Source organism: Juglans microcarpa x Juglans regia, chromosome 4S, assembly GCF_004785595.1.
Source record: "Juglans microcarpa x Juglans regia isolate MS1-56 chromosome 4S, Jm3101_v1.0, whole genome shotgun sequence".
In the NCBI taxonomy this organism is placed as follows: domain Eukaryota; kingdom Viridiplantae; phylum Streptophyta; class Magnoliopsida; order Fagales; family Juglandaceae; genus Juglans; species Juglans microcarpa x Juglans regia.
The window spans coordinates 3,828,668-3,839,004 of NC_054601.1; the positions used below are offsets into that span (position 1 = coordinate 3,828,668).

Sequence of the window (10,337 nt, forward strand, 5' to 3'; positions counted from 1 at the left end):
AGTTTGTTGTAACAGACGCTGTTGAGACTAAGGAATCGATTTCGTTTGCCATGAAAGTAATAGATGCCGAGGTAGATGAATCTCTCTTAGGTTTGTTCATTGTTATAAAAGACACAGAGATGATGCATCTCTCTTGGGTTTGGGTTTGTTGTAATTGATTGGGGATAGGGAGGAGGGGGGCGGACGAATGGAGGTCTACCCCCGCACCCTATACAACAGACGGGGTACCCAGCCCCCGCATGGACGGAGGTGGATTACGGGGAAAAAATCCGCACCCCCGCCCATGCAAGGGTGGGGGACAGGGAGGGGGCGGCCCCGTCCCGCCCCGTAAGGGGCGGGTAGCACCCCTAGTCTTATATTTGGCACCTATCATGCATTTTTAGGCCCTGTTTGGATTCAGAAAGTGTTTTATCTCATTATTACAACTTTATCAAATTTTCACACAAAATATAATAAACAATTCAACTTTTTCAAATCCTAAAATAATAATAATAATAATATTAAAAAATAATATTTTAACAATTTTTTTTTTAATTTTTCATATTTCATCTAAAACCATCTCATCTCATCTCCGAATCCAAACCAGTCCCTAGTATTCTAAATTACCCAAAATTTATATTACTCTAAAAAGGCAGGAATCTTAAGTTTCATCCATTGAATTTTGGTGTTGGGAATTATTAGGTTCGTGCGAGCACCTCATGTGCAAGTGAATTTCCAGATTCAATTGATCATTGAGCATGATCTTTCATATGAGACGAGCCAAGTACTCTGATTCAAGTCTATAGCCTGAGTGTTATCTTTTTCTAGATCCAAATATCATGGTACATTTGCCATGTAAAAAAGCTGCAAACTTCATTTTTTCTTTCTTGCAAAACTCTCTTGACAAATACAACTCTGATTTCTACATGCAGATTCTAAATATATAACTTCTTGCTGGCTGCTGTTCCACTATATATAACTTTAAAGCAAGGATGTGGGATTAATCCAGGACTTGAAAATACGAAGTCAGGAAAAATAAAAAAGCAAGTTTTGATCTACTAATCAGTCAACTACAGTTCTTTCTGTCACAAGAAACTCAAAAACCATGAGACAGCGACAAGGGAAATGAAAATAGGACCTGCATCCATGCTCACAAATAATCCTCCAGGCAAATTTCTGTTGGAACCTCATATCCAAAAGCCATAGAATAATCGTCCAACTCATCTGAGGTGAACTTGGGAATCCTCCTACTCTTTGCAAACTTGGAGTCTTGGCCACTGCTTAGAAGCTCCAATACCTAGGGAGATTAAACAATAGCTTTAATCAGATGGAATTCTCTGTGTATTAATCGATCACTTGAACGTATTTAGAAGGAATCATTGTGTATTTATGGAGTAGCTATACTCTCCAATTCTTTTACTGAAGTGAATGCAAATGTTTAATGTTGCTGGCCATATATACTTTTCGGAGAGAATGGATTGCATTTAAACGTTTAATGTTGTGTTGCTCTCCATCTAATTCGGTTATAAAAACAGAGTTGATCTTAATTGATGTTTATGAACCTCGCTCATTGATGGACGCCATATTGAGGATTGTCTCACACAGAGAGAAGCCGTCAGTACTACTCTATGCAACTCTTCCAAATCATATTTGCCTTCCAGTTTCGGATCAGCTAGTTGGCCAAGGTTTCCCGATTCCATGAGAGGCTTGGCCTGCATGTATATATGAACATCGTTTTAGCACATAAAACTTTTTGAAAAAAATATGTTTTCGGACATGGATGCATGGAAGTTTTAATACCCATAGCACAAGGTTTTGCTTTGATGAATCCACAGGCCTCCGGCCAGTTACGATTTCCAGAAGAAGAACCCCAAACGCAAAAACATCGATCTTTTCATCCACGATTCCATGCATGAAATACTCAGGTGCTAGGTATCCAAATGTCCCCTCTATTGGAGTGACAGCCCGGTGTGTCCATTTGTTTGGAAGCCACTTTGCAAGCCCAAAATCTGTGATCTGCAGAAGAGAAAAAAGCATGATTTGAACTAAAAACTGTCAGAAAAACCAACGATCATTCGAAAAAAAGATTGCAAGGAGTGGCTTTTCCCCTTCACCTGTGGTTCATAATCTGGCCCAAGAAGGACGTTTGAGGCCTTTATGTCACGATGTATTATTCTGTGTTTACAACATTTATGGAGATAATGCAGACCCCTTGCTACACCAATGGCAATCTTGTATCTGATTGGCCACTCAAGTGAGCTGCATGTTTTGCCTGATCCTTGTCCAAAAAGTTAGAACAATCTAAAAAATCCCAAATAAAACAATGTTGCTTGTGAAATTCAAGAGAGGTAGAGATCTTCCTCACCATGCAATGCAGATGACAAATTTCCATTCTGGGAGAAGTCTAATATCAGGTAGAATCCTTTTTCGAAGCAGTAGCCAACTAAGCTTGCAGTATTGGGATGGGAGACGTGTCCAATTACACCCAATTCCATCAGAAACTCTCTCTCCTTGTTAGCATCTTTGTTGTCCTTGGCCAATCTCTTCACCGCAATCGTTTTTCCACCTGAAATATCACCTCTGTATACCTCTGAGTAGCCCCCTCGGCCGACAATATTGTCTGATGTTTTGGAGCAACACAAAAGGCATATCAAAATCATTCGAAGCTTTCAAGGCCTTTCAGTTCTAGAGCAAAAAAAAAATTTGCCTGCAACTTTACCTGGATGGAAGTTGCTTGTGGCATTGGAGATTTCCTCATAGCTGAAGCACTTCAGCAAAGGCTGCTGCCTTTCTTTGTCGGACAAACTGCCTTTTGTTTTCCTTAATGGAGAGCCAAAGATTGCGGAAAAAAGTCTGCATGGAGACGGCTGCTTCCTTGTCTTGGATTGGCTTCTGAAATTTGAAGCCAGAGGAGGGGATTCAGAAATTCTTGTCTCTCCAGAGCTAAAGCTATCATCTGCTGCGCTGTTTGATTCTTGCCCAAGTTCATCAAGTACAGATTTTGGTGAATTTTTGTCTTTCTTTGTGTCCGAGACGGTAGGCGTTTGAAGAGGGGAGGCTTCCCTGTCACTGTCAATACTCCCATTTGACCACCCTGAGCTCGATTGATCTGTTTCTTACTAAAACGGACTTGTTAGAATACAAGAAGTTCACTTTCCACCCGAATTTTTTTTTTTTCCGAGAAAAGAAATGCCTTTTGAAATGAGAGAATTCGAACCTGAATATTGTTGTGCTCTGCCCCACTTTCCAACTGAAATCACTGTACAACTTTCCGGGGCATGCTCAAAGCAATACCCTGTAGTTTCATGCGAAAATCTAAGTGGGAAAAAGGTAAAAGAAAGTTAGGAAGGAAAAGAAATTTTATCAATGCCCAAATCATATCTGAGGAGAGTTAAGGTTCTCAGGAAACCTATTTGTTCGTTTTCTTGAGCCACGAAGGAGGAGAAGGTCAGCTGAAATGGTTTTCACTTCCTCAACCAAACCTCTTCCGACAGTAGAGCTGAACACCACTCTAGCTTCCAAGTTTATCTGAAAATGGCAAATGGAAAAAATCTCAACTTTACCTTTAGAAGGAGAAGGATTCAACATATTTTTGAATATTGAGATATATACAGTACGTACCTGCTTAGATTGGCAGGTCTTGGCGAATTCTCCAAGCACAGATATGACATAGGCTTTTGCCTGGCGGAATTTTGATTGCTTTTTCTTCACTACCTCATTCTTCTTCTCCTTCCCAACTGTCATTCAAATTAAATTTAACAGCTTAGAATGCCAAATCATGGCAAACACAGAAACCAATTAGCTCGACCCAGCACTTCTCTTTTGATGAGAAAAACCAGGAAAATGATGCCCACCATAATAAACACCAATGAGGGCTATGAGTACTTAAAATCAAAGTTTTAAGTAAAGCTAAACAAACTAACCAAGAACGTGTACGGCAACAATGCTGTCATCTGGACGGGCTACAACTCCGATTGCCCATGAGAGAGCCTCTTTGCTTTCCTCGGCATCAAATGAGAGGCCTATGAGTATTTTAGCAGGGGCTGGACTTGGAGGGATCATTGTCTACTGCAAATTGGCCGACAGGGTTTTGAATGCAGCTGAATTCGTGCAGGGAGTTTCAGTTATTTTGCTTTTATGATTCTTGTCGACAGAGGGAATTTCAGTTATTTTGCTTTTATGATTCTTGTCGACCGAGGAAGCACGGACAATCAGCTGAAGAATATGTAGATGTTGAAAGCAACATGATTAAGGTCTGCTGGAAAGTGAGGCCACCTCAGCTCTGGTTTTAGTGACTCATTCTTGTTTAAGAAGCATGACAAATCCTTTCACAGTGCTGGCAGCAGAATTCATCAGTCTCTCTCTCTCTCTCTCTCTCTCCCTCTTTACAATTAATTGTTATGGTTAGGTGCTTTGGCGTATAAGCAAGGATGGTGGCCATGTATTTGATTTGTCTTGCTCTATAAGCCAAAAGAAGGGCTTCCCTTCCCTCATACTAATTAAAAAGTGTTTTTTTTTTTTTCAAGTTCTACTCTGTTCCATTTGGTTGGAGGGGATAATTGCCACTCAAGAAGAGCTCCTTACTTTATCGTGAATGAAACTTTGAGAGGACACTACCGTTTCTCACATTTCTTCATGGATAAAGATAGGGAGAGATAGGGTTCCATATAAGTGCCTGCCTATCATGTTCATCATTCGGACAAACAATGGGACACATATAGTTCATTGGTTTGTCTTCGACTACACACTACATCCATTATTGATGTAAGAAATTCTAGAGATGCAAAGACCCCACTGTGAATAAGATCTCTCTATTTCACATGATATTTAGTTTAATATACGGGGAGAAGTATTACAGCTATAAAGAGATTCCACGAAAATAAACCTACAAACTACAAAATAATATGATTTGATTTTGTACGTTAGATCCACTTTACAATAAAAATAGCTTTACAATCTAACGTACGTTCCACACTAAGTCATGTTAGTTTATGGGTTTATAACTTTTATATGATCTCTTTGTAGCCAAAGTATTTCTCATATATGAGATTTTGATCATTAATTACATCATGCTAGATAAGTGAAATGACCAAAATATCTCATGTTTTATGCTAAATAGATATTATCCATTTTACTTGAAACGCATAGAATCCATATCAAGATGCGAAAATACATTTTCCACGATTGCATTGTTGCAAATAAAACCTTGATATACAATATACATTATTAGCATTCAGCCGGAAGTAACATTTAGAACATCATACTTTCCCGAGTTTGTAACAGAACATGAAATCCAAGAAACATGCATGCCATACAATTGTGTTATATACTTAACGTTAGCTAAATCAAATCATTCTGAATTCTTTAGTGGTTTCTTCTATTATGCGATATGATAACTCTCAACGGATGGAGCATAGCTGGAGTTTTGTTTTGCCTTAATTAATTACAACCAAGATTGTTGGATCTCATTGCATTATTGGGTATAGTAGGACCCAACCTGTTTCGGGTAACCGATAGTGGACCCATCTGCTTTAAGATAAGTCTAGACACAAGACTTCGGCCTCAGAATACATGAGGAAGAGTTTTGGAGCTAGCTTTTCTCGAAAATGAGAGGGAGATCATAGACACAGAGTATATGAATAATTAATATTTATGATTAATTTAATGTTGTTTGGGACATGATAATATAACTGTACGTTGTTCTTTTCACGTGTATCATCTTCATTGATGTTGTTCAGTACTAAAAATATCTCAGCTTCAAATACATAAATCAAAACATGCATTCGCTCATGTTTTCTTTCACATTCAATCACTTGTAATTTTTTCCCACCCTATTTCGCCTGCCATGGAAAAAGAAATATGCATCTTTAAATTGGCAAATCAAGAGATCAAATACAACTCGTTCACTGCACGTTTCTGGTCAGTCTCCGATCTCCACGGTGCTTTTAAGGATCTTCCATTTTCCGCAGCTCCAAAGCGCTAAAAACCCCATAATCATGAGGAGTAGCACCACCTTCATCATCACTAGCTTGGTCAAGTGCCATAAATTCTTCCTTGTATTTGACACTTGTAATTCTCATGGGCACAACCTTGCCTTTTGGCTCAAACCCTTTCAGAATGCTAACCACTTCCTTCATGTTAGGTCGCTTTTCAGGCTCACTCTGCACACAGATGGCAGCAACACTGATGGCTTGTTTCAGCTGGTATTCATCAAAAATCCCCCGAAGTTTTGGATCAACAAGATCCTTGAATTTCCCATTGGTTATGAATGGCTCGGCCCATTCGGTTATTGTCTTCTTAATTCCTCCCGGATGCTTTTCTATTGGTTTTCTTCCTGTAACAATCTCTAGCAGAAGAATTCCAAAACTGTACACATCACAGCTCTCGGAAACCTTTCCCCACATGGCATATTCGGGTGCTAGGTATCCCAAAGTGCCCTTAACACGGGTAGTCAGGTGGCTTACACCCTCTGGAATAAGCTTCGCAAACCCAAAATCAGCAACCAATGGCTTGAAATCTGAGTCCAAAAGCACATTACTGGCCTTTATGTCTCTATGAATAATGTGGGGTGTTACTTCATGGTGCAAGTACCTTACAAACATTACAACAAGATGAAGCTATGTTAGAATCGATCAAATTTTGAACTTAAAAGGTAACAAAACGCAGTTTTTTATGAGTGTCAAGAAGAAATGTTCAACTTACATGACGCCTTCTGCAGATCCAATTGCAATCTTCATTCTCTTCTTCCAATCCAGTTGCACTTCGCCAGCGTATTGGCCGTGCAAGTGAGAGAGCAGGCTGAGGTTTGGCATGTAGTCATAGACAATGAGCCTTTGATCTGTTCCTGCGCAGTAGCCCCTGAGACCCAACAAATTCTTGTGCCGAACCCTCCCAAGAACTTCAACTTCCACTGCAAATTCCATCTCGGCTTTCGAAGTCATTGCCTTCAATTTTTTCACAGCTATCTGTACATGATATCGTTGATCGAACATGATTTATCAGTACCACAAACAGAACTTTGGCAGACACATGATGAGCTTATAAGGTGATAATTACCTGAAGACCATCGGAGGTTTTTCCCCAATACACGCTTCCAAACCCTCCTTCTCCAAGCTTGTTGTCCTCGCTGAATCCGTTAGTTGCTGCATGCAACTCCTTGTAAGTGAATATTCTCCATGAATTCTTGCCTCCAGAAACTGCGGTTACCCTATAAAAGTTCCATTAATTCCCACCACGAAAAAAAGGGGGAAAAGAAAACCATAACTTCAGGATGAATCCGAATTTATATAGAGCTGATCTGAAATATGGGAAAAAAAAAAAAAAAAGAAAAAAAAACGTTGATTTTAGCACATACCCTTCATCGGTGTTCTCTGAACAACAGCAACTCGGAGACAATCCCATAGTTTTCCGAAACTCAGTCGAGCTTCTTCATTATTAATGGAGTCGCATGCCCTTTTAAACCAAAGTAGTTGTTATTCTGGTCATTGCACTCGTGACGCCGGCCGTCCATGGCCGGCTTGTACCTAGCTAAAATGTAGAAACTTGAACGGGCCATATATAATTAATAAATATAATAAATGGGAGGATGTCAACTAAAAGAAAGTGAAAAACAGTAGTAGGAAATAAAGTTGAAGTAACGACTCTACAAGTCGCATGCAATCATTTTTAGAAAAAATAATAAATACGAGATTTACATAAAAATAAATTAATTTTTTAATAATATACTTCGTTCTTTTTCAAAGTAATTGCACATCAATTGAACACTTAACAATTGTATTAGCATTACTAATTAGCTATATATATATATATTGATAGGGTTACTACTCTATTACTATTCATTTAATACTCATAATTCATTTCAATTTTTTTATTTTTTTATCATTTTCTTTTAAGTACTTTTTTAATATCCTTAACCATTAAAAAAAATAAAAAAATATATAATTTTATTAATAGTCACTTCCTTAACTATTAAGTAAAATAAAAAATTGAAAAAAATTAAATATAAAATTAATAGTAAATAAGTAGTAAGAGATTAATAACCCTATTATTATTATTATTATTATTATTATTATTTTATATATATATATATATATATATATATAGTTTGTGAGTGAGTAGTAGTACTACTTGTGGGATGGTCCGTCGTTAGAAGTGTAGAAAATGGCTCTTTTTCCACCATCGATGATCATTTGGGTTGAAGTACTAATTCGAGTAGGTTAATGATTATACGACAAAGATGATCGATAATTCCCTAGTGTTGGGAACTAAATGCTAATACGTTCACGATGATCAAGCTTCAAACAAATTATACATAAGAGTGCCGGAATTATTTATTTGATCTCCGGCACCTTTTTTTTTTTTAGAAATTAAATATAATAATATATTTTTGTATTGATCTTCAGGTACGTACTACGGTAGAGTACTGCATGGAAGCCACTTTTAATTACTCCTTAATTCACAAGTTTCATGAACAGTACTACTTGGTCACATTAATTCATGCCCTTCGTGAATATAATGCATGTATCATAGGTCATGATAATTAGGATATTTTCATCCCAAATTAATTAGTTGATTTGTTCACTTAAAAGATCACCTAATTATCAATTATATAATTGAAATTACACGAGTTTGATCTTGAGCATTTTTAATTTATTACCCGATAGGAAATATTACAATTAACTTATAACTATATATATATATATGAGAAATTCTATTTACAGTTTTTAATTAGAGAGTGCATGTACAAGCCTTTCATTAAATGAAAAAAAATATTATTTTGATAAGAATATTATTATAATTTTGAAAAGATTTAAAAAAAAAAACTTAACTAAACTTATAATGTAGTTCTTATTTAAAAACTGTACGTAACATTGCTATATATAGTACGTCTAAACCCTGCCACCTGCCTTCATTTGACTTGAATATAAGAATTAAGCACCTAAAATTATATATATATATATATATATATATATAAGATTATTATTTTTTTCTTGTGAGATATATGTAGAATATTCCAAGTGGTCGTGATCTCATATGGGCACTTCGTAATTTTTGGTACCCCAAAATCATCTTAATTAATTGAGTCATTATCACAGACTCATTCAATTCTCTGAAAAGCTTTAACAACCGAAATAGACGGTTTAGCTCCAGGTGGACGAATTGCATGCATATATATATATATGGGTTAATCAATTAATTATTTTGAAAGGAATTAATTAATTAATTAATTGAACAAAGTGTACACGACTAGTACTGACTCTAATTGATTCGATCGAATAGCAAATAGACATTAATCCAAAGTAGTGAAAGATCGATACGTGTTAATTCGGGTCCAATAAACTGTCGAGCTGAGTAATCTTTATATATAAATTTCACTAATTAATAAAAGAAAAGGGGGACAAATACAAAACAATTGTCGTGTATGCGTACATCATGTGGGAGCCTTCTGTCTCGTAATTAATATTATTTTCAATTGAAGCATTAATTTTGTAGCTTATAGTACGTTCGTACGTAGGTTTGACGTCAGTACTACATATTAATATGCATTATTTTTAATGTGGTTTCCTTTCCCTTTAGTTTTTTTGTCCCCCTGATAAGTATCGATCGTTCGCTCTGCGATTAATAAATGGCACTGCAATGAGAAACATAAGAATTCGGAATGCCGCCGGCGCCATTATGTATGTATTTGTGAGAACATAACCAAACATATACATATATATATATATATATATATATATATATATTATATCTTCCTATATCTTAAAAGAGGCTATGTTGATATAAACAGTAACATCAACAATAATAAACAGTAAAGAGGATGTGTTTTTTTTTTTTTTCGTATGTTTGTTTTGTTTCTTCTTTTCTTTTTGGTTTGAAGAGAGAGAGAGATGAAGAAATGGGTTGGTGCGTGCGAATGGCACTGTGCGACGGAGAGGGAAAGGGAGGTTCGTGGTGGCTGGGTCTGCTCGAGATTGTAGCCGGTGTGAGGTGGTGGAGGTGCGGTGGCGTGGGTGGCCGCGTACGGCTGCAGAAGTGGACACAAATAGGTGAAATCCATTTCGGTTGAGTTTCCATGGGGGAGAGTCAGCCGCGCGTGGCGGACATCCATTGTTGCTGCCTTGGTCGCCGGCGTGAGAGGGAGTCCCTGGTGGTGGTCGTGAGGCTAGGTGGCCGCGTACAGCGGCGCACGTTGACACAAATGGGAGAAAGCCATTTTGGTTGGGTTACCGCAAGGGAGAGAGAGGCCGCGCATGGAGGATATTGGCGGTGGCTGGGTTGGTCGTCAGCTTGAAGGGGACTCTTCGGTGGTGGCGGTGAGGGTGGCCGGCGTACGGTGGTGCCGGGCTGGGCTGAAGGAG

General features: G+C 37.7%; 2 protein-coding genes across 2 annotated transcripts; both read right to left on the minus strand.

Moving 5' to 3' along the window:
* Positions 1–791: 791 nt before the first annotated feature.
* Positions 792–4,535, minus strand: LOC121262889 (probable receptor-like serine/threonine-protein kinase At5g57670). The gene is made up of 10 exons (XM_041165567.1): positions 3,903–4,535; positions 3,601–3,716; positions 3,389–3,507; positions 3,197–3,294; positions 2,699–3,088; positions 2,345–2,599; positions 2,094–2,251; positions 1,780–1,995; positions 1,542–1,691; positions 792–1,276 (listed from the first exon to the last, which is right to left on the minus strand). The coding sequence occupies exons 1-10, from the start codon at positions 4,039–4,041 to the stop codon at positions 1,130–1,132; spliced, it is 1,788 nt and encodes a 595-aa protein (XP_041021501.1). The 5' UTR covers positions 4,042–4,535; the 3' UTR covers positions 792–1,129.
* A 1,193-nt stretch (positions 4,536–5,728) lies between these two features.
* Positions 5,729–7,526, minus strand: LOC121262997 (PTI1-like tyrosine-protein kinase At3g15890). Its single transcript, XM_041165752.1, has 4 exons — positions 7,334–7,526; positions 7,036–7,186; positions 6,682–6,944; positions 5,729–6,570 (listed from the first exon to the last, which is right to left on the minus strand). Exons 1-4 carry the CDS (start codon positions 7,378–7,380, stop codon positions 5,925–5,927), a joined length of 1,107 nt encoding a protein of 368 aa, XP_041021686.1. The 5' UTR covers positions 7,381–7,526; the 3' UTR covers positions 5,729–5,924.
* Positions 7,527–10,337: the final 2,811 nt, after the last annotated feature.